Genomic DNA, 23,361 nt, shown 5'->3' on the forward strand with positions numbered 1-23,361 from the left:
TATTAATAAACTGCAGAAGGACTAAGAGTGCCAACCAAAATATTATGAACTAAGAGAGCAATTAAAGCACAGATTAGGAAGGTAAGAAGAAAATATTTCTCGAAAAAAAAAAAAATAGACTACACCTAGCATATGACAAGGACATTCATTCTGAAAAGAAATTGAAATCACCTTCCAACCAAGTAGCACGGACACTCTTTTTAGGGCTAAGTGTCAGTGTTGGATACGTGTCGGACATGGACCCCTTCTGACGCGTGTGAAATATGTCTAGGACATGTGATTTAGAATATCCTGATTTTTTTTAATTTTTTTAATTACGGGACACGTAATTGACATGCTATGGACACCTTTTGGACACTCTATTTGTCTCTTTCACTCTTTGTTGACAATTTCAGAGTCTTAGACCATACGTTATTGTAATTTCAAAGTCTTGCACCTACTGTAATTTTTTTTTCCTCGATATTTTACGTTTATTGTTACATGGCAGGTTTGATTTTATGCAATGGCTTCCACAAATATCAAATATGTTAAGTTCTAATGTATTGTTTGGGACTATATTAATTGAAATATATCTATATAGGACAATTCTCACACACGGGATCTCGTAGATTAATTACCGTGCGGGATTCACATTCATCCCTTCATTAAAGGAATAGTCTGGCCCCACATCAACGTAAGACTGGTAATCAACGGCTAAAAGTGGATCTCGCACTTCAAAAATTTTATGGGATCCCGCGTGTGAGAACTCACCTATATATAAAAAATTATTTTATACAAAGTATCCGTGTCTTACTTTTTTGAAAAATCACGTATCCACGTGTGTCTGTGTCGTGTTCGTGTCCATGCTACATAGCCTTCCAAAACCAGAAAGAACAAGTAGCAGAACAGAGATAAAGAACACAGTACATATATGCAAATAAAAAAACACGAAACATTTTCCGAATGGACTTGACTATTTCGTTAAGATCACATGCTATGTTCAAGATCGGAAGCAAATCAGTCAATTAAAAGATTTTCCTTTTCAAAGCTCGTTTTTTGAGCAATAATAAATGATCGAAGAGAAGTAACATAGAGGAATTGTGAGCTTTTGTATTTCCATACCTCACAAATCACAACTGTTTGATGTCAATTTTCCCACTCTGAAAAGGTGGTTGGGCAAAATTTCCTCCGTACAAGCAGTAATCATATGTTCTCAGTTGAGTAATAAGCTGAACTACAATGCTTAGTGAGATTTTTTTGCACTTTTTTTCTTTTCTTTTTAATAGGACACACCAAAATTTTCACTGAGAAACCTTTATAAACATACAGGCAATGTTATATAAGCATTTTTCCAAGCACATAATCCCCCCAATCCAATGCTCAAGGGTATACAAACTCTCTGCATTCCACTCCAGAAAACCCATTAGTCATTACAATGAGAAACAAAGGCGCCGAAGACCCGTATAGATGAATGTGAATTGGAAGCAATCATGCAATCCCTCCTTGCTCCTGGTCACCAATCCCTCCTCCAGAACTGAGGAGAATACTTGGAGGATTTGAGCACCAATGGGGGATTTGACTCTTTTGGTATATTCTTGCACCCAATCCAGCATAGAAACCGTTGCTTAAAGCACTGTATTCTGATGACTTAGCAAAGATATCACAGTACAAACAAAAATCATAACTGCTCCAAAAATTCTATGGTTACATGAAAAAGCAAGTAAACGTGATGCTCTTTGACCATTGAGTTATCATTTCTAGCAGGAAATCTCTTATCGCCCATTATGTAATTACAGTTATTCTAAATAAGGGGCTGACAAGACTCTTAAAAACAGTGCACCAGAGGCTTCATACAGAGAAGGATGCGAAGGCAAATGCAAAGTTTGGTTGACGTACTGAGCTAAGAACCTCCGAGTACCAAGCAGAATCATGGTCTTTTGATTTTTGTAAATAATGTTTTTATCATTGTTTCCATTCCATTCACATCAAGAAATAGTTTTGGACTAACCCAATAGTAAAATCAAGCACTTAAAAAGGCAGCAAGATTGATTTTATCAATGCAACTTGCAGGTCCTGCACAAGGCAAGCCTAAAGGATGACGAATGCAGTTAAGAGGTTCCAGGTATGCAGCCAAATGAAACAAATTAATGTAGATAAACAACACGTAGGTCTTGATTAATCACATTTTCTCTCCCATCACTGATGGGTTCACCGAAAGGTGTTTCCAGATTTGATGACTAACTTAAACTGACCTTCATCCCATTGAATGTCAAAAAAGAATCCTGAAAAAAACTTCTAAAGAGTATCAAAGCTGTTTTGCTTTACATTTTGGTCATACTTATGGTATTGTTTGGCCTCAAGCAGATGCAGGATGCAGGTACATGCGAAAACTGACAAAGTTATCGAAAACAAAAATCCTTTAACGAAGATGTAGTGACTTCACCAAAAAGATCAAGAGAATTTTCGAATTAAAATCCACGGATGTGGCCGGCTTCAGCAATGATGGTTGACAATACAGAAGTGTTCTTCCTGATGGGGATATACAAAATTATATTAATTTAGTTTTGGTATTTATAATACCACGCCAGGCCGCAGTGTATGAGCACCTTAAAAATTAATCTTTTGTATGACAATGTGTAAATTGCTGTTTTGTGTTTTTATTAGTCCGTATCAATCTAAGTAACCCAATGTGCTTCAGATCAGACAATTTTGGAACTATCCCGCATCCAATCCTTTAATACAGATAGCATGTAAATCAATGCTTAATTACTAACTTATAAGGAATCGACAAATATCCAGCAGTCCTAGGGTAGGCATGAGCCAAAGATTGAAATGGGAAACAAAAGCAAGGAGTAATTATTTATCCAAATAACAAAAGAGAGGAATATGGAACATCTTTCGATAATAAAAATATTAACAAAAAAAAAGAGAAAGAAAAGAAAAACTAGAGCATAGTTTTTTGACTTTTTTCTAAGAACACTAAACAAGTAGACAGTCCTGTATATTCTCTAAGTTTGATATAATTGCAGCAGTTGCCAAAAATAAATTCAAGAGTGTCAGGCAAAATTAGGAAAAGGGAGTGGCCATGTCACATGAGACATTTTACGTACCAGTCTATTTTAGAGCTCAATTAGCTTACACACCAAAAGGACAGTAAAGCTAGTCTATTTTTCTATGGCATACCAACTAAGGGACTATCAAAATAGCGTTAGAGAAATAAAGAAGCAAGTCAGAAATCAGAATATTTACCTGCAATCAGTGGATCCCCAGAAAATTTGGAAACACAACCTGATATCAATTTGTTTGCTCCATGTGAACCTGTGAAGAAGCAACAAACTTACTGATGATTCGGACCTTAACTGTAAGGCATATGCACGGCCAGAAATCATGCAAAATCCTTGAAGTCCTCAGCAATGCTTCAGTTTCTACCTCCTTCAAGGTAAATGATAATGCTCTCTGCACTCTTTGGACTACAAGTCAAAGGAAGTACAGCTGCATACAACTAAGTTATTTTATCAATAGACTTCAAAAGGCATTGACACAAGAAACACTGGTTCAGATACTGAGATTTACCATGCCATCAAATATCCGCCATACAGAGATGTACTGGAATACAAAGAAATTAATGGAAATAGGACATACACAAATTGACTTGCTGCAGTATATTGTTGATATATTTCATAAAATGACTAATGAAATAGATATCCATGATGCCGAGCCATTTTATGTATAGATTTCCAGAAAGAACACAAGAGTACAGACGAAGAACCCAGTTTTCTTTTATTTTAAACAATCTCCTTCTAAAAAACATTTCCAGTTTTACTGCTATCTTTTCTGATGGACAATCCCAATAAACATCTCATGGATATACTATTAGCCGTGGACCTGTGGTAGAGTGCTCGCATGTCCATGATGTACAACATGAGTACAAACATAAAAAAGAGTAATTGATATTTCACCAGCCTCCATATTATCAACGGAGTTATTATTGTCAGTATGTTTTCAAATCCTTTCTGCGGTTTTTATATCGTGATTGTTAAGATATAATAAAAAATAAAGTACCCCAACATTCCGTAATCTTCTTTTCTGATTTTTGAAAAAGAAAAATATTCTTCATCATTTTTCTTCTCTCCTACATGGCTACATGCACCCAAGAGTTTGGCAATTTTTTTTATTATACATGAGAAATTGTCTATACTATATTTTATTTGAGTGCCTGCAAATCAACACAACACAAGCCAATTTGTAACTTTGGCAGGACATCCATGATTACATCTGACAAATAACTAATTGAAGGCAAGACAAAATATTTAAAAAAAAAATCGGCTTCGGTAGCTACCGTAGGTGTCCCTACTTCTGCTAAGCAAAGGATGGTATGAAAAGAAAAAAAATTTCAATCTACTCACATAAAACAGCATTTTGGTAAGTTAGGGGAAAAATTAGGATGACATGAGAACACTTCGCAAAGTGATATGATAACTTACCTCCGGAAAGAAGTGGACTCATGACTTGCAGTCATGTAAGTTAGGCTAATAAAATAAAGTTCAAGGTTCTTAATCTGTGCTCAGGTAGGTTTGGATGGGCTTATTCTTCATCATACGGATTATCTTTTCTACGCTCTTCCTCTAATACGCATTACAAATCTTAGTAGTTATTTGGAAAGGAGTACCCTAAAATTTGGGAAGGAATAAAAACAGAAAGAAGCTGTTCCCTTTTGAAAATGGTTTGGCAGAAGGCCTGAGAACAATATGATAACTGAAGCTCTAGTTTCCCAATCAATGAAGAAATGGCTAATGCACACTGAAACCACTAATTGCTATCATTCAAAAGAACGCAAGATCAAGAAGACCATCAAGAGTTGCAAGACATTACCTTGTAACTGATAATTTAAAAATAAAAAACAATCATTATTTTCGACTGATCTAACCAAAGTGGGAAGTAATTGCTAATGGATGAAAATTAAGCTTAGAAAAATGTATCTATGCATTCCTGTGCCAGTAACAATCTCGGGACCTCGGGTATATAAAAAAGAACATGTCAATACATTTTAAAAAGTAAACAGAAAGCCATACGCTTCATTCCAATTCAAATTCAGGATTAGAACGCATCGTCAATGTACTCTCTGCTTCAAGCTGTGCAAGCAACGGCCCACTCGCTTCCCCACACCTTAAATTCCTATCAATCGCAAGCGTCCCAAACGTCACAAAACTCCCTATCAAAACCCCAATTGCATGCCCTACGAAGAGTAAATTTATCAATGCCACGCCCCTCGTCCTATCGTCGTTAAGTCCACAATTTACATCCATAACTCCTCCACTCGCCGGCAGCGGCGGCGAGACCGCTACCTTTTGACACCCTTTGAGAGCGAACGCATCGGTGTAGAGGCACAAACCGGACTGTATCAGCCAGGTACCCTTGAAAAGCAGCCCAAAACACAACCCAAACTCCGCGAAGAATGCCGTCGGTCTGATCGCCAAAATCAAGCAACACCCACAACACAAAAGAGTCAAATTCCCCAACAGTCCATAACAAACCGCAGCGATTCCCTCAAAACCGTAGCCAGTGGCAGAGTACTCGACGAAGAACGTGATTCCCGCGAGAAGGAAGACGAAACTCTCAGGAATGAAAAATGGGTCGATACTTTCTCGGGCTAAGAAGAGGAGAATCAAAACCCAGAAGAGGAAAACTGCCTGGGATTGGAAGAGCAAGGAGAATCGGTAGGACGGGAAGGAGAGGGAAGGAGAGAGGGTGAGGAAGAGGAAGAGGAGAGAGAAGAAAGCGATGGGGAGGGAGAGGAGGAGGGTGTAGAGGTCAAGATTGGTGTATCTGGGTTGGGAGAAGTAGTACGGCTTGGAGTGGAAGAGGGATGGGTTCTTGAGGTAGAGGGAGGAGGAGTAGAGGAGGCGGCGCAGCCCCACCGGGAGGAGGAGAAGGGAGGCTGAGAAATGGGTCGCCAGCGATGCCATTTCTGGGTCCACAGATCACGGCATCAGAACAGCCGAACGGGGAACTCTCCACAGGGCAACGATCGAGAGGTATTCGTTTCAAACTTCACAGAAATGCCTACACGTTTTCAGTTTCAACGTTCTGTATTTTTTTTCAAACAAAATATATTATTTCTTTTATTTATAGAGATTTTTTTATTTTTAAATTTGATAGTCAAACTCACTAAACAAACCGAAATTACATGAAGAAATTTTATTTGTTTAGGAGGTTTGACTGTCAAATTTGAAAACTAAGGTGGTCATCTTGCAATATCGATAAAATTTAGGGAATATCATTGCAATTTATCCCAAAAAATTAGGGCTGTGAAAATTAACCGAAAAAACCGAACCGCCCGACCGAACCGATCGATTGGGCGGTTCATCTAATACATGTAAGTGAAAACCGAATTGATCGGTTATGTTAGGTTAAAAAAATCGAAAATTCGGTCGGTTTTTTATTTATCAAGACAAACCGATCAAACCGACCGAAATTATATATTTATAAATATTAAATATATAATATAGTTAAGTAAGTTAAAGTTTTACAAATGTACAAATTTACAAGTTTACTTATAAAATTATAATCTTTTATTTTTAATAATTTCTTATTACTAATGACTTAAATATATTATAATGATAATTGTAATTTGGACCATTGAATTTTGAATCAATGGCCCAAGTGTGGTCCTTAGACCTTAAATTCGTTTTTTACTTTAGTCTTTCAATCTTTCCTTACTTCTTTGAATTATGGATATTGGATGTGCAACATATGCCTTATGGGCAAGGGCCAAATGGCTATTTAATTTTTCACATATTTAGCTAGTATACTAAGTTAGTGTATCAAGCCCAAATATTTGACCAATAACCAAAAAACCGAAAAACCGACCATAATAACCGAAAACCGTTGGGCGGTTTTCATGTCAAGTTAAGCGTGACCGTTGGTTATCGGTTTTCTATATCTAAAAAAACCGAAATTTCGGCCCGGGTGTCCCAATGTAAAATAACCGACCAAACCGACCGATTCACACCCCTACAAAAAATCATGAAATTTGAAAACATAATAGGTTTGTGTTTATTTTTTTGCCAACTCCGCTCTATACCGATAACATCCACAATGGAATGCATATCTATTGTTCTTTGTTAGTTTCTTTGTAAGATTGAAGAGGGGGCAACATACAACGATAAAATGCTCCTCTTCAAATCTTAGATCTAATTTTTTGATAAGCGTATACTCAATAAATATTTCGCTATTTGTATGAAGGTGTTTGGAGAATACGATTGAATTTTTGTGGGTTCCAATGAACAATAATCCTTCTATTTTTATTATTGTTGGTAGAAATTACATGAATAATTTTAATAGAAATTGAGAAGTATATAAAAATTGCTTATTGGGACCTGCAAAGATTCAATTATACTCTCCAAACACATCTCTATATATATCAAGGTGTTTGGAGATTGCACGCTTATCAAATAATTGGGTCCACGATTTGAAGTTTCACTGTTGCATATTGCTCCCTCTCCAATATGACAAAAAAGAATGACAAAGAACAATAAATATGCATCCCATTGTGGATGCTTTTAGGTTATATTTGGTCCACGCTTCGACCAAGAAATGATAATGTCAATTACATAATTTTATTACCAACCCAATGTTTGGTTGGTTTCAAAAACATCAGGGGTGTAAATTATTGGTTTTGGTCAATTATTCAATGTACTAATACCCCAAGTCGAAAAATTCAGTTTTTTCATCAATGAAAACCGATAACCAATTGGTTTTGATGACACTGTGGTCATCACCAACCATTCGGCTTTAGTCGGTTTTTTCAGTTTGACCACATCAGACATCTCTCAAACTCCCATATATGTATCTATGATTGACAGGTTCCCCATATGCGTATCTATCATCATGTGTATCTTTTAGGTTTGCTCGAATCCAACCCGGCAGTTTGAAGGCGAAGGCGTGGCGCGTATGATGATAAAGAGGTTCCTTTTGCCAATGGGAGTTGCCCAATAAGAAATCAAAGTGAAAGGGGTGGTAACGAATAAGGATGGGACCTTCAATGCCAAGAACATGCCAAAAAGGGTCAAAACTTGACCATAATATCTATTTCCTAATCTGGGCCATTGATCCAAATAGTCAATGGTCCATATTGCATATTCATAATATTAATATATAATGTTTAAATATATATATATATATATGTCATTGTACTTATTACATAAATAGATAAACATAGAGAACCGCGAGTAGTTAAGATGACACTCATGTGTGTGGTATCTCATAGAGGTCTCAGGTTCGAGCCTCTCCTTCCCCTCCCCTATATTATATATATAGATATATATTGGTCGGTTCGGATTTAACCGATCGGTTATCTTAAAATAATAAAAACCAACTATTAGTTAAGTTTTCTAAATGTAGAAAAATCGATTGGTTCGGTTGGAAAAAATTACAACCCTGAGAAGTATGGTAATGAGAATGGTCATTCCCTTGATGGACGTAATGACTATTCTCATCTCCTAACTTATGAAAGATCATTTTCATTCCCATGCAAATGGTCATTCCCTTGATGGAGTAATGACTATTTCCATATGCTACCCTATGAAATGTCATTTTCATGGGAATGAAAATGATCAACTATTGGATTTTTACTATTATACCCTTAAGTAAACATTGTTTTAACGTCTTATATTGTAACAATATAATATATAAATTTATAATTCAACAATATATTAGTTAATTTTATCTGACAAATTATAATGTAATTAAAATATATTAACTTTAGATTCTAATAATATAATAATTTAACTACATCATCTAAATATTAGTATATTATAATATAAAATTTAACAGTAAAAAATATATAATAATATGTTGTATTTTATTTTGAAATAAAAAATATTCTCTAATCATGACTTGTTTATGAAAAGATAAAGATATAAATATATAACGGTATTTCGATCAATAAATACTTCATTCACATTCTATTCCAACAAATATTTTGCATGCAAAACGTAATTCATCATTACTATCATTATTCCTTTTTTTATAATAAGAAAATTTACATTAAAACAAACCAACACAAGTTACACGATAGAGATAAGAGAATACTCCTCCAGAAACATTATTAGAAAATAAAACTCATATATCAAGAACGTAGAAAAGACCCAATAGCGTCTGCAACAACTTGCAAAATAAAGAGATATAACTCTTTCTTAAAAGCATGCAGCGACCTTGAAGTAGCAAACTTTACACTATGGTGAATTGTTGTGAAAGTTCTCCAAATAGCAAGATTGGGAGAGCATACATTCAAGTCTTATGATATTTTCTTCACAACCTTGATCAGAGTTACCATAATATGGATGTCGTCGTCAAAAAAACCCACTTCATCACCCAGAAAAAGCCAAATTTGAACGAGAGAGGGACAAAACCATCAAATCAGTGAAGGAAAACAACATATCTGAGGAGAGAAAACCACCATATCTGGAAGAAAAATCAACAAAGAATCGAACAATACTAGTAGAATTACATCTGGGGAGGAGGAGGAGAAGCGACGAATCTCAACTTCTCCCTTTATCGCCATGGAGAAAAGCGAGCTTGTTGAGAAAGTTTTTAGAGAGGGAAAGGGGAGAGAGAAGGGAATTAGAGAAAGGAAAAAAAATTTGTACCCTTACTATCACTAATTCACTATTCCTGATGAAACTAAAGTATCATTGTATTGATCATTTTCATTACCATTCTCATTCCCATCACTATGGGCCGAAGCCCAAACAAAGCATTAGGAGGAATGGAGATATTGGACGGCCCATATCATCCCACCAAACGAGTCCAACGTGTAAACATAAGGAGTAAAATGGGCCCACCCAAAAGAAAGTGCCAGTAAAACACTTGATCTAGATCTTCTCCAAACCACCTGGACCATAAAAAATTCCATGAGACTGACCTACACAAAGTAAAACTAGAACAATTGAAGCCATCCATGAGTATTGTGTGGCTCCTATGGCTCCATCAACTCTCCCCCAATACTAGCCTCCAAAATACAAAACCAAAGGCTCAAAAGATTTGCGCCCAAATTATCCTCTTCAAAATCAAAATAAAACCCACCAACCAAAACTCTTCACAAATTCTCTTGAATCAAAAAAATCACCCTCTCTTCTTTGTTGTTTGTGTTCTGCAATGGCTACTAGTGCAGTCTCTCTGAGCACACCATTCAAGGGGAGTTGGGGAACTACTTCCATGGTTGATGAGGATTGTGCTATGCTGGTTAAATCATCAGTACATAGAACTAGAGTTGGAGTTGGGAAGCCAACAAGATCACAGCCCATGATGAAGAATGTCAATGAAGGCAAAGGTTTGTTTGCTCCAATTGTTGTCGTCACTCGTGATATTGTTGGTAAGAAGCGGTTCAACCAGCTTAGAGGCAAAGCAATTGCTCTCCACTCACAGGTATCAATTCCTATTTTTGCACTCAATAGTATTATTTATCTTTGATTTTCCCATTTTTGATTGTTTTGGGTATTTCTCAGGCTAGATGTGCAATCCCAATTGAGGGGGAAAAAGAGTTTCTGTCTTTGTATAATATGGGTATTTTAAGACAAATCCTGAATTCTGCCTGCCTAACCAATATTTTTTTTAATTTTATTTATGTTCTTGGCATATTGATTTAAAAACATAGCTACTAGCTAGACATTTTTTTTCTTTTGGTAACCGAGAAGCTAAATTATGTTTAACAGTAGCTAAAGCGTATTTGCTTATTGGAATTGTACTTAGTACCTCCCAAATTTATACAATTTGGCCTTCACCGACTATTATTGAAATAGTTATAGCTAGGCTAGACATGGGGGTGTTGAAATCTGATCAACAACCGAGGAACCAATTTGAACCTTGGTTATTTGGTTTTTCGATTTTTCAGTTAACAGTTTCAGATTTAGTTATTAATTTAACGATTTTTCGGTTAACAGTTTCAGATTTAGTTATTAATTTACAGATTTTTCGGTTAACGTTTCGGATTCTGTTATTAATTTAGACTTTTTCGTATATTGTTTTTGATTAAAGTGTTTATGTTGTGATGCTTCCCCAATCAGTGACCAATTTGTAAGTTGCTACGGTTTTTTCGATTTGGTTATTGTACATATATTTTTTGATTACGGAGTGAAAAATATCATAACCGAATCAATTCGGATATTTTGATTTCGATTAAAAATCTAATCGAAATCCAAATGGACACCCCTAACTAGACACACAAAGTACTTAATAACCCAAGTGGTTATAACTAGCTAGACACATAATACTTGATATTTAAGAGGATTATATATGGGACAACTCTGTTGAATATAATCTGACTGTCAGATATTGTGTTGCAGGTAATAACTGAATTCTGCAAATCAATAGGAGCAGATGCAAAACAAAGGCAAGGACTCATCAGGTTGGCCAAGAAAAATGGGGAGAGACTTGGTTTCCTTGCTTGATCAAAACCCACATACCACCACCACCCATTTGAAGGCCTTTCCCTTGTTCATGTCCCTAAAACCAGAATGTACACTGGATGGATCATTTCTCTCATCACATCAAATCCCCCTTTACTGCTTCAACTGAATTGTAGTATTTTGTTGTTAGATCAATGAAATCTTAGTTCATCTTTGGCTGTTCTTTGGCAGCAATGGATGCACCTCTCCCTTTAATTACCATCACCTCTGCGTTACGCAGATAACAAATTCACCTTATGCCATGGCTAATGCAACTAAACCGTCCATTGAACTTGAATACCAAATGTCCTGATACTCCATGAATAGATATATTGTTGGCAAGCATTATAACAAGAAACAACATCTCAATTGAAATACATTTATCAATGATCCGGACTAGATATCATAAAGACCAAGGCCGAGTGAAAGATGGTTTCACAAGTTGTATCGGCTTTTGGCAGATCTTTCCCTTTTGGAATCATCCTGGAAGTGAAACAGGCAAAACGATTAAGAATCATAAGGAAAAATAAATTGGCAGAAAATCATCTCCAAAAAATGGAAGGCGAAAAAAGATTACATGGAAGCTATAAGTGATCTTGTCATCGACATCTATTATCTTCTTCCACTTCCTCCCAATGCTCATCTGCAAAACAAGAATTACACGACAAAGAAAGATCATGTTGCATGTTTATAATTCAGATCAAACATACCATGATGGGTCAGTTAAAGCGAGTGAAGCGCACAGGATATGCAAACAAGATCACGTTACAGTATTGCATGTTTGTCATTCACAGCTAATAAGGAACAAAAATTTTAGGCAACGTAAAGTGTGCGCATATTTGAGAAAGAAAGTGACAGCTAAAACCTACAAATACAAGAGTATTTTAGCAAATTAAAGTTACTATAGGAAAATTCACAGTAATAGATCCTGTTATTACGAGTGGCAGTGTGCGCATATTTGAGAAAGAAAGTGACAGCTAAAACCTACAAATACAAGAGTATTTTAGCAAATTAAAGTTACTATGGGAAAATTCACAGTAATAGATCCTGTTATTACGAGTGGCAATGCTCAGTCGGTCAAATCTTATCCATTAATATTAGATAAAAAGTTAAAATAATGGAACACCACTGGGAAGGGGTTCTCAAGAACTGTAAATGGACCAGTTCCATTAACCCCACCAAGGGTTAGAGTAGGAAACACAAGGGTGATAAAATGAGGATGTGGTCAAAGGAGCCAAGACAATCCATTCAGGTAGGAAGGACAGACTCGCAGCTTCAGATTATCAACTTCAGATCATCAAGGCGCACTTGTTACTGGAAATTAACAAATGTACAGTACAATACCCATGACTAGAAGGGGGAATATGAAATTCTTTTTATTCAAATCCAGGAAATAAGGAGTGGAAAGCCTATGCGAAGTAGGTAATGAAATTTCATAACAGAGATTCACAGGAAAAGCACTCAAAATTAGTAAACAATACAAAAATCAGAGCAAAGTTCATATGATGACATTCTTAAAATTCCTAGGTTAATTTTCCACAGCCGCTATAGATTTTCTGGCCTTCCTGTGACTCATCTATAACATGAGGCATCCTCTAAGTTAGAATCCATCCTCATGGGCATCATACCCTGAGACCCATTCCAAACTCTTACCTAATGGAAGCCCGTTGTCATTTCAATAATGTCCAATTACATCAGAAAAGAAAAGTGAGGAGAGAAACATGAGGTGGAAAACAAGGAAAGGAACATGGTAATACCATGGATGTGAAGCGGAAAGGCTAGAACAAAACAGTAACAGTCAAGATGGCTGAACGTGGGGATACTCACTGCAGTTGCCAACACATGCACAGTAATTAACCACTTGAATCATCTTGTGTCCCTACGACAATGGTTTCATCATCAACTAAAGGTGCACAAAAAGGTCCAGTATTCTTGGCTTGAAGTATAAAGAGCAAGAGGGTTCCTCATTAGAGTGAAATGCACTTTTTCAAAATGTCAGAAGAAATTATATTTCAAAGTAAAATCAGAATAGTATATAATATTTCAAAATACATACATAATATTTCATTTTCTCACACTTAACCACCATACTATGTCCTACTCACAATACATACATAATAAATATTTGGTCAGTGTCGTGCATGTGAAGACAAATAAAAAAACAAGGGACAATTATGATCATATAAATGAATGATGGTAAAGATTCATAACTTATATTCAGCACTTGATGAGTGTCTGCTTAAAAGACAAAGTTCCAAGGAAACAAAGAAGAACGCGGTTTTCCAGTAAAGGGGACAATAAACCAAGAGAAAAGGAGACATTTCGGTCATCCTTGGTAAAGCAAATATGTTCTTGAAACCACTGCCCCACACCCACCAAAAAAAGGGAAAAAAGAATGAGCAAAAGTTTAAAAGAGGGAAAGCTTGATAGGTTAATTATTTTGTACCAACACAATGGGAGAGAAATGAAAACACAATGTGCCAAGGTAGACAAAAACACCAATGCTTGTTTATAGGGAGGTAGACAGAAACCGCCACATATCCATATTCCACTCAACCCTTATGCCAAAAATTAATAATTTTCTTAATGCACAGACAGCTAAAATGAAAAATCTTGCTTCGTTTCTCTTCTTGATCCTTGGACTTCAAGTGAAAGTAAAGCGCAACACTTTTGTGCTTATGATGCACCAGGTTAGCTTGCTTTGACACCAAAACACGTTCTATTACCCATGCTTTGAGATTCAACTGTGCTTGAGCACCTTTAACTACTCTACAGCCACTACAAGAGCAGTGACCCAGCACAAGTACACATAGCAGTGACCCAACACAACACACGGCAGTGACAAAAACAAAATGCACAAAATTCTTACTTGAGCAACTATGCAACTAAATATTGATCCCAATTTATAAAACAGTCATACCGGTCATCAATTTTCTTTCTATGAACATATGGCTTGAGAGATAAGTGGTGCCATCAAAAGTGGACATGAATATCTTCAAATTCGATGACAGCCAAAAGTAACAACTCTTCAGAAGCAAGTAGTACGAATCATGCAAACTCAGTGATCTCCAGAAGAACATCTTTTCAGAAAGCTTTCAACATAATACATACCACAGAACCTCACCACTCACCAGTTCTTTAAAACGGGAGTGAAAGCCCAATGGCGACTAGGTTGATAAGTTTTTGTCAGAAATACAGAACATGAAGAAGCGAACAATGGAAAAAAAAAAAAGGAATGTTGGGGTCTATGAAAAGTTAAAATAATAGCTATAAATCCACACATGTCATAGAATTATATAGACGCCATCTCCTATCACACGAAAGATTTAAAGCATACAAAAAGGTCACATAAATTTAACACACCAGAAGTAAAAAGTAAAGGGTAGCAATTGAATATGGATTACCTGGGCAGCTTCATTCGCAGCTGCCTTAGTCCACAGTGAAAGTTTATCTTGCCTTTGGCGCACACTAGCCACCACACCACAAATGTCATCCGCCTCATCAAATTGCTCCCCAATCAAGGCCATTAACTGCCCAAGAAATAACTCATTAGTCATTGCTCATCACAAAATTGGTTATAACTTATAAATCTTATTGAATACATTCCAAAAATATTTTCAACATAAGTAGTAGCAGGTGAATTTAGAGAACTACAGTTTCCAGCCACATGTTTTCCAAGTTCGCTTTCACATTGCTGGTAACCGTCCACTTCCCTCCATTAGCACACTCGGGATCTTCCCATTTGGGTTCAATTCCAGCTTTAAAAAGGTGAAAATCGGCATTCGCAGGCAGCTTACTAGGCTTGACTACCTGATCATACAAACTGCAGAAAGCTTTCAATGTAAACATGTCCCTTTCATGCTAACCAATCCCAGTTTAAAAAGAAAAAGAGAAGTCTAGAAAGCTAATTCTGCTCACAGTTTAACAGATATAAATCCAATAATTAAAGAACTGCCAAAGAAAAAACTTACCCGGTTTAAGAAACAAAACAAACACACCAACATACACTTCATACGAGTAAAGGTACAGAAGCACAAAAGTTTTCAACTTAACATCGTGTTAGACCTTATTAAAAAAGCCAAATGCCGCACCAAATTGTTGCTATTTTTCATGTTACATCCAGCGAAGATCACCTACCCTTCTGGAAAAAAGGCCAATCTAACATACAAATTTTCAACCTTGTATTTTTTTTGTTTACTTTCTATTTCATCCATATGTTCAAGGGAAAAAAGGAAAAAAGGCGGGTCCATTAGCATTTAAAAGCAATAAGCTAGAGTGCTAGACTATCTAACAAAACCAATCCAACTAAATTACATATTTAAACACCCATTACAACCACCTCAACGATTTACATCAATCAACCCACAAAACCAATAGATCCGCCAACACATACACACTCATAGACAAATACAGAAAGATGAGATAGAAAATATGCATACCACCAGAATTCTTCCACAGTTTCGAAGGTGTAGACCCTGCGAAGAGAAATACCCCAGGCGGCGCCTTGCTTGGGCTTGTCGAACCAAAAACTCCACTTCCTCTCTAGGTTGTGCTGCTTCTTTTCCGTCGCAGCCGCTCCCTCTGTTGTCGGCACCACTGTCTCCGTCGCAACCTCGCTCGCCATTCCTTAACGTTTCTACCGTCAAATTGCAAGCGAAACACTTTAAAGAAAGATTTTAAGAGAGACTAAATAACTCCGTCCGCCGTCCGGGTTGTGTTTGTTCTGGGCTGGACAATAGCGATTACTTTTGGGTTTTGAAGCATTTGGATGGGCCTCGTGGGCTTGATGAAGAAACTTCAAGACCCAATCCATCCAAAAAAAACCTTGGGGATTGGGGATCCAATTCTTTGCTACAATTGTAGCTATAATTTCCTCCCAAAATTATCTTAATCATAAATTAAAATATGTTTTTGAGTATTTTGATATTCATAATAATAATGTTGAAATATAGTAGATTTTGAAAAAAAAATTTCTAAATTCTAAACTCTAAACTTTTTTAGCCCAAACGCATTCCAAATTCAATTTTTTCTTCTTCTTTTGATGTTTATATAAGAGTGGCAAAACTCTGCTTGATCCGAATGATTGAATTTGATCAATCTGAATTAAATCAAGTTTGAACATAAGTTAATATGTCCAAAAACCCGGTCCAAACACAAATATGTTTGTCCAATTTAAATCATGTCCAGTTCTAAACATATAAATCTTGTCTAATTTATTTGTCTGGACCATAATTTGGATTAGGTTATAGTTCGGTTTACTTGTTCGGATTTGGTCAATTAAGTACGTCCGAATCCAATCAGAATTAGAATCCAGACATATAAATATTTCGTAAACATGAGATTGTACAACCTAGAACTGATTTTTTTTTTGCTATCCCTATGTTTGTACATGAATTGAACTTAATTCCCACTAGTGCACAACAATGTAACGGATATATATAAAGGCAGAGAGTGTGTTGTGATACATGCATACTAAACATAATTACACAGAGCTGTTGTCCCCACACCTGTCCGAAAGCAACAACCAGGTGCCAAAACCAACCAACTCCCTTTTTGCATGGCAGCCACGCAACCAGGGCTTCTTGTATAAGCTGTAAGCAGCAGAAGAAGAAAAAAACACAAAAGGGTATTAAAGAAGAGAAAAGGAAGGAAAGTAATTAAGACAGACTGAGAATGGCAATGGAGATTCAGAGAGATGCACTGGCAACAGAAGCTCCTAATGCACCTATTACTTATGAAAGACCTGTCCGTGGTGACTTGGAAACCAGACTTCCAAAGCCTTGTAAGTTCACTCTTTCTATGTATATATATATATACACACACACCACCCGACACATATAACTGATCAGTGATCATGGTTTATATATCTATGTAAAATCAGATATGGCTAGAGCATTGCAAGCACCAGACACAGAGTACCCATATGGAACTCCTGGTCATAGGCACAATGGCTTTAGTGTTCTTCAACAACATGTTGCCTTTTTCGACTTCGACGAGAATGGAATTGTTTATCCCTGGGAGACTTATACTGGTAATCACAAAAATCGATTGCTTGTGTTTTTAGTGTTCTGGAAATCAATCAATGAATTTGTTTTTGTATTCTGACTATGTCTTGATTTGGGGCGAATCAGGACTGCGTGCAATTGGTTTCAATGTGATTGCCTCTCTTGTTATAGCAGTTATCATCAACGCTGCTTTAAGTTATGTTACTCTCCCAGTAAGTGTGATTTTTTTTTCTTTTCCCTTTTAGTGATCTTTCATCATAGCAGCTATTTCCAAATAGTTTGCGTGCTTAGCCGGACCCGAGTTTGGACTTAGTGTTGAGTTGTTTTCGGTTACCACGGAAAAAAATGAGAAGAAGTTGATGAATCTAAATGGTGATGTTTATATATGCAGGGATGGTTTCCTTCTCCTTTGTTTCCTATATACATACACAACATACACAAAGCTAAGCATGCGAGTGATTCAGGAACGTATGATGCCGAAGGAAGGTAAGGAAGAAATCTGCTTCGATCCGTAAAATTTTGCCATGTGCATCTTCTTCTGTTGTGTACTGTACTCTCAATGTAATTGCAGGTTCATGCCAGTGAATCTTGAATACATTTTCAGCAAGTATGCTCATACAGTGCCCGATAAGCTAACATTGAAGGAGATCTGGGACATGACCGAGGGCAATCGGGTTGCATTCGACCTCATTGGCTGGTATGTTTCAATGATTTCAAAATTTTTTATTTGAAAATTTTATAATTGTGAGTGTTGTTGTTGTTGACAGGATTGGAAATAAGTTCGAGTGGGGACTTCTGTATGTTCTTGCCAGGGATGAGGATGGTCTCCTTTCAAAAGAAGCCGTAAGACGATGTTTCGATGGTAGTTTGTTTGAATATTGTGCTAAAATGTACACTCTTGGGGAATACAAGACAGAATAAATGTCAAGCTGCGTTTTCTATAAGTATAATCTGCAAATATTAGCAGCTGTTAAGGTTTCTGAAATGAGTGTAAGTTTTGATTGAAAACCGAATTTCAAAACATTAGTAAGTTCTTGTTAATGTTTCTATCATCTAGATATTTAAAAATTTTACTTTTTGTTACTTCTTCCTCGTCTACTCGTTCTCCTTTGCTCTTATTAAACTTACATTTCATACATTATGCGCGGTATCTTTCATTGATCAATTGTTTTCTTGCCTTGGCCTTGTATTCATTCACCCCCATTACTTCATCATCAGCCCCCCTAATCGAACCAAAATTGTGGGAGTTTTGAGTGGAAAAGTGATGGAGGATGAATAGTCCATGTTGTGGAGAAATCCCACATCGGTGGTGATTGACCCAGAGTTGTAGTATATAAATGAGTCAATCCTAACACTAGTCAACTGATTTTCTAATGGGTAGTTAGGGTTTGTTTGTTGCTAGGTTTGGGCTTGGGTTTATTTGTTAGATTGAGTTTTTTTTGAATTTTTAAGATTATTTAATTAACTCTGAAATATAAATAATCCCCATCTTGAATAAATCCAACCGGTGCCCATTTTAGTTTGGCAATTTTTTTCTCGAATCCCATACTACGTATTGACTGAAACTGGTTAATATAACATTCGTCATAATCTCTTCCGAGGCTTCATCCCAAAAGTTTACGAGTCACATAACAAAAATATTGGCAATTGGACACTTTTATTCGAACAATAATTTCACATTGAAACTAGCATCACATAACAAAAATATTGGCAATTGGACACTTTTATTCGAACAATAATTTCACATTGAAACTAGCATTTCTCTACTGCTATTCCCGTCCACATAGCAGTTCAACTTTAGCAAATCTCTCCTTTGTGATCTTCCTAGCAAATATACCTTCATACTCCCTAATCCAAAAGGCAAACAATCCATAACCAACAAACATTTCACCAAGTCGTTCAAATTTAAAATAATCAAAGTCATCAAAACTAAAATATGATAACAAGCAACAGAAAATTCAAGTCTTGCTTACCCCCACATTTAATGTCATTACAAAATTCAGTTATGGCAGAAACAGTGAAACAACTAACAAGGGCTTTTACAGCTTAACGATAATGCAAGAAACACTCTTAGACGATGGCATTGGCTGCACTTGCAATCCTCGGCCAGAGATCAGCACATTCCTTCCCAATTGGACCAGTAATTGCAGAACCTAAAACAACAGCAATCAGTACGAATGTCAACTAAATATACAACACAGACCTTCATTAATCTAAATCGAGGATAGAAACAAACGCCACATAGACAGCAACACACTCCTAACCAAATCCAATCAAAGATGGGGGGGAGAGGCAGATAGAGAGATGGAAGGAGAGAGAATGAACAAATGGGCTGACATTATGTCCAAAAACTAATTCAGCAGATCAGATAACCAGAACATGCAGTAATTACAATTTCAAACAGATTTGTATTGATGAGTACCTTTCATTTCTCCCTTTGGGTTCACAATAACACCAGCATTATCTGAAAGGAAACCAGACACAAAGGAATATCAGCTGAAGTATTTTAAGGTAAAACCTCTTCCCCAAACGAGAAAAATAAGAACACCCAAAAGCAATGATGGAAAACAAGTATGTTGTACTTGGCCAACAATAACAAGAGTCACAGGTTACAAGTTAGCATATGATACTGTTAACCAAAAACAAAACTCCAAAAGGAGAAATGAATTATTTATGAAGATTATTACTTAAAACAAAATACCTGTAAACATGCAATAAAATTCTAAAACAGCACAACAGCAAAATCAATAACAATTGCTAATACAAATAGATGTAGGGTCCAAATGGAGCAGATGTGAGCATCAAACGCATCGGGACATCTGTAACGATGGACACCGTAAATCTCCCAGACATGTAACTGTATCAACCATTGAATAATAAAGAGGATACCTGACTTAAGTCTGGTGGTAAGAGAGAAAATGCTCTCGACTGAAGCCATAAAAATATAAATAATCTTCTAAGTTCCACAGCTATATGAATTTTGCCCAAAAATTTCATACCAGAATAATAAGTTGTACTTAAGTCGACAAATATCCCAACCTAGACAGGGATGATAAAAACAATTGCTTATACAAATACATGTAGGGTCCAAATGGAGCAGATGTGAGCATCAAACGCATCGGGACATCTGTAACGATGGACACCGTAAATCTCCCAGACATGTAACTGTATCAACCATTGAATAATAAAGAGGATACCTGACTTAAGTCTGGTGGTAAGAGAGAAAATGCTCTCAACTGAAGCCATAAAAATATGAATAATCTTCTAAGTTCCACAGCTATATGAATTTTGCCCAAAAATTTCATACCAGACTAATAAGTAATAAGTTGCACTCAAGTCGACAAATATCCCAACCTATACAGGGATGATAGAAATACCCACCAATTGGGATAGGGCAAAGGTTGGTAGTAAAGAGAAACTCTGAAAGAAAATTCTCAACACCACATCACAAGCAAATTAACCAAAGAAAATAACAGATAACAACCACAGCAGAAATCTCAACACAATGGATTAATCAGCGTGGAATATGATAAGTGCATAAATGTATCGAATTGTGAAAATCAAGATTCTAAACCAGAGAGATCCCACTCAAAAAAAATTCAATACCACAAGATTTCTTTTGCTAGTCTAAAAAAGTATCATAATATGATATCTGCACAACCAAGAGCAAATGAGACGTGTACAAATCAAGATACTGCTTGACTAGCAGGCAGCAGCCAATATGAATTTTCACCACAGTCCAGGATCCATTTTTTTACGTTTTAACTGAAACAGAGATTCAAAAAAGAAGCACCAAGAGATGCAACCCACTCAGGATTCTCACAAATAGAGAACTCCAATTACATATAAGGAGGTTCACTCCAGAACTGGGGTCTAGAAAGCCTTCAGTCTACATGAACTGGCAAATGATGACTGAAAATGGGAAACAAACTGCAACGAGGCTCCAAACTTCTCACTCTACTTAACATAAAAAGAGACACTACTAATATTCGCACAGCAGAAGCAACCCAGAAATTATTTAAGAATTAACTATACAATACAAGAAAAATCCAGGAAAATTCATTAACCTGAACTACCATGGACAATAAATTGTATGATTGTATCACTTGATTTGCTATGACACTTTGACAGACAAGCATCAATGATAACAAACGCAAACAAGCTGTACTTTGTACTTAATCAATTCCCACGTCTTCAAAGATTGAAAGTAAGACATCATCAGAGCACTATGCAAAAATCCTAAATGCAGACTAACACAAAACCTAAAACCTAAAACATTACAATTTTAAAACTAAATTAAACTTTCTAGATCCATTTCTGCACATTAAACTTCCTGGATCCATTTCTGCACACAAATTTCTAGATCCATTTCTGCACATGGCCGCAACTAGATAAACATAAGAATAATTAACACCAATGCTGCCAGGCACAAGTTGAAAAATCACGGCACAATTGTATTTGAAAATAATACTGGCCATCAACAAAGCAATAAATAATGACCTTCGAAGTACATGAAGACACCATCCTTTCGACGCCAGGGTTTGCGTTGCCTGACAATGACAGCAGGCATGACCTTCTTCCTGAGATCAGGCTTCCCCTTCTTGACAGTGGCCATCACCATATCCCCAACACAGGCAGATGGCAACCTGTTGAGACGACCCTTAATCCCCTTCACGGATATGATATAAAGGTTCTTTGCACCGGTGTTATCAGCACAGTTCACTGTGGCTGCCACTGGCAGACCCAGTGACATCCTGAATTTGTTACCAGCAGATCCTCCACGTCCTGAATCGAAAATTTAAAATACAAGTAAACAGACTATACATATTATCACTGCAAACAGAATATAAAAGTCCAAATCTTTATCAAATCCAATTAGCCACAATTGATCATGACGCTACACCAAACAGAAAATCGGCATAACAGAAGCTATAAATTCACCGATCGAAACTACAGATGTTATTGAAAAGAGACTACTCAAGTATTACCAAACGAAAATGAGATTCAAAATTTATATACTCCGTCATTTCCACGGAAAACGAAAAGAATATTGTACAGAAAATCTAACAATTCATAGAGAAATAGAGCAGCCCAAACTGACCTCGCTTCGACATCTCTGCGAAGTGAAGGGAAACGAAGGTACAAACTAGGGCTTTTGCGAGATATATAGACGGTAAAACTAGGGTTTTCGGTTGGGGCACTGTGATCATTGAAATACCAGTTTAGACCACGCTCTTTTTACATAATACCAAAAAGGTACACGGCTCACTTTATTTCTTGGGCCTGGGCCTGGGCCAGGACCTAATAATGCTTTAAATTCTTACATGGTGTGCGCTCCGCTCCGTTCAGCCCAACTACAACTAGGTTTATTTTCAAAAATTACATTGATTTAATTCAATAACTTTATATTTTCAATTTATTCAACTCATTTAGAATTTTCTAGGTAAGAAACTAATAAACAGAATAAATAGGGCCTTTTATTTGGTAGGTAACATCGATGAAGCTACTATTAAGGCTACGAATTTAGAGATGGAGAACAAATTGAAGAAACGACCTTAAATCTTTGTATGCTAACCTTAATCTAATTATTTGCTATTTGAAAGTGCAAAAAAATCATTTTATCTATTAATAGTGGAATTACCAAATCACTCTAATTCCAAGGAATAAATTGAGATAGATTATGTCATAAAATTACATTTAGAAACTTGAAAACGTGGTCTAAAAAGTAAAAATTAAAAGACTCGGGTTGTTTTCTTTTTTTATTTGTTTCCTGTATTTTCTATTTTTCCATAATACCTTTTTGTCATTTCTTTTTCTAGTGATTTCTTGTTTTCCGGATTATTATCTAAAATAAACAACCAAACGTGTTTCGAAATTATTTTGTTTTTTTCAAAAAAAAAAACAAAAAATTCACGAAAAAAGCACACCAA

The 23,361-nt window shown here is 36.2% G+C and overlaps 5 protein-coding genes across 6 annotated transcripts; 2 read left to right on the plus strand and 3 right to left on the minus strand.

Moving 5' to 3' along the window:
* Nucleotides 1-5,054: 5,054 nt before the first annotated feature.
* Nucleotides 5,055-5,945, minus strand: LOC119995188. Its single transcript, XM_038841613.1, has one exon. The coding sequence runs from the start codon at nt 5,943-5,945 to the stop codon at nt 5,055-5,057; it is 891 nt and encodes a 296-aa protein (XP_038697541.1).
* Nucleotides 5,946-10,015: 4,070 nt separating this feature from the next.
* Nucleotides 10,016-11,621, plus strand: LOC119997396 (protein PROTON GRADIENT REGULATION 5, chloroplastic-like). The gene is made up of 2 exons (XM_038844421.1): nt 10,016-10,407; nt 11,325-11,621. Exons 1-2 carry the CDS (start codon nt 10,138-10,140, stop codon nt 11,427-11,429), a joined length of 375 nt encoding a protein of 124 aa, XP_038700349.1. The 5' UTR covers nt 10,016-10,137; the 3' UTR covers nt 11,430-11,621.
* Nucleotides 11,622-11,702: 81 nt separating this feature from the next.
* On the minus strand, nt 11,703-16,114 carry LOC119997270 (eukaryotic translation initiation factor-like). 2 transcript variants are annotated; one of them, XM_038844209.1, is made up of 5 exons: nt 15,866-16,103; nt 15,081-15,249; nt 14,831-14,956; nt 12,004-12,069; nt 11,703-11,909 (listed from the first exon to the last, which is right to left on the minus strand). In XM_038844209.1, the coding sequence occupies exons 1-5, from the start codon at nt 16,048-16,050 to the stop codon at nt 11,862-11,864; spliced, it is 594 nt and encodes a 197-aa protein (XP_038700137.1). In that variant the 5' UTR covers nt 16,051-16,103; the 3' UTR covers nt 11,703-11,861. The 2 variants fall into 2 exon arrangements, with proteins under 2 accessions (XP_038700137.1, XP_038700217.1); XM_038844289.1 differs by lacking the exons at nt 11,703-11,909; nt 12,004-12,069 and adding an exon at nt 13,205-13,305 and having other exon boundaries at nt 15,866-16,114.
* A 985-nt stretch (nt 16,115-17,099) lies between these two features.
* On the plus strand, nt 17,100-18,352 carry LOC119995197 (peroxygenase 1-like). The gene is made up of 6 exons (XM_038841624.1): nt 17,100-17,208; nt 17,308-17,457; nt 17,558-17,643; nt 17,823-17,917; nt 18,003-18,128; nt 18,199-18,352. The coding sequence occupies exons 1-6, from the start codon at nt 17,100-17,102 to the stop codon at nt 18,350-18,352; spliced, it is 720 nt and encodes a 239-aa protein (XP_038697552.1).
* A 951-nt stretch (nt 18,353-19,303) lies between these two features.
* Nucleotides 19,304-22,651, minus strand: LOC120003611 (60S ribosomal protein L23-like). Its single transcript, XM_038852629.1, has 4 exons — nt 22,533-22,651; nt 21,932-22,216; nt 19,854-19,895; nt 19,304-19,584 (listed from the first exon to the last, which is right to left on the minus strand). Exons 1-4 carry the CDS (start codon nt 22,639-22,641, stop codon nt 19,502-19,504), a joined length of 519 nt encoding a protein of 172 aa, XP_038708557.1. The 5' UTR covers nt 22,642-22,651; the 3' UTR covers nt 19,304-19,501.
* Between the last annotated feature and the right edge of the window lie 710 nt (nt 22,652-23,361).

This window comes from Tripterygium wilfordii, chromosome 1 (genome assembly GCF_013401445.1).
Source record: "Tripterygium wilfordii isolate XIE 37 chromosome 1, ASM1340144v1, whole genome shotgun sequence".
Classification (NCBI taxonomy): Eukaryota; Viridiplantae; Streptophyta; class Magnoliopsida; order Celastrales; family Celastraceae; genus Tripterygium; species Tripterygium wilfordii.

What these genes read in the sequence shown, in the direction of transcription:
- LOC119995188 (XM_038841613.1), bottom strand. Translation starts at nt 5,945, where the DNA reads ATGGCATCGCTGGCGACCCATTTCTCAGCCTCCCTTCTCCTCCTCCCG.
- LOC119997396 (XM_038844421.1), top strand. Translation starts at nt 10,138, where the DNA reads ATGGCTACTAGTGCAGTCTCTCTGAGCACACCATTCAAGGGGAGTTGG. An exon ending in CAATTGCTCTCCACTCACAG is followed by an intron (nt 10,408 to 11,324) that starts GTATCAATTCCT and finishes ATTGTGTTGCAG; the next exon opens with GTAATAACTGAATTCTGCAA.
- LOC119997270 (XM_038844209.1), bottom strand. Translation starts at nt 16,050, where the DNA reads ATGGCGAGCGAGGTTGCGACGGAGACAGTGGTGCCGACAACAGAGGGA. An exon ending in AAAACATGTGGCTGGAAACT is followed by an intron (nt 14,957 to 15,080) that starts GTAGTTCTCTAA and finishes TTTCTTGGGCAG; the next exon opens with TTAATGGCCTTGATTGGGGA. An exon ending in AGATCACTTATAGCTTCCAT is followed by an intron (nt 11,910 to 12,003) that starts GTAATCTTTTTT and finishes TTTCACTTCCAG; the next exon opens with GATGATTCCAAAAGGGAAAG.
- LOC119995197 (XM_038841624.1), top strand. Translation starts at nt 17,100, where the DNA reads ATGGCAATGGAGATTCAGAGAGATGCACTGGCAACAGAAGCTCCTAAT. An exon ending in TCCCTGGGAGACTTATACTG is followed by an intron (nt 17,458 to 17,557) that starts GTAATCACAAAA and finishes GGGGCGAATCAG; the next exon opens with GACTGCGTGCAATTGGTTTC. An exon ending in GCATTCGACCTCATTGGCTG is followed by an intron (nt 18,129 to 18,198) that starts GTATGTTTCAAT and finishes TGTTGTTGACAG; the next exon opens with GATTGGAAATAAGTTCGAGT.
- LOC120003611 (XM_038852629.1), bottom strand. Translation starts at nt 22,641, where the DNA reads ATGATCACAGTGCCCCAACCGAAAACCCTAGTTTTACCGTCTATATAT. An exon ending in CGCAGAGATGTCGAAGCGAG is followed by an intron (nt 22,217 to 22,532) that starts GTCAGTTTGGGC and finishes TTTTCGATTCAG; the next exon opens with GACGTGGAGGATCTGCTGGT. An exon ending in TGTCTTCATGTACTTCGAAG is followed by an intron (nt 19,896 to 21,931) that starts GTCATTATTTAT and finishes GTTTCCTTTCAG; the next exon opens with ATAATGCTGGTGTTATTGTG.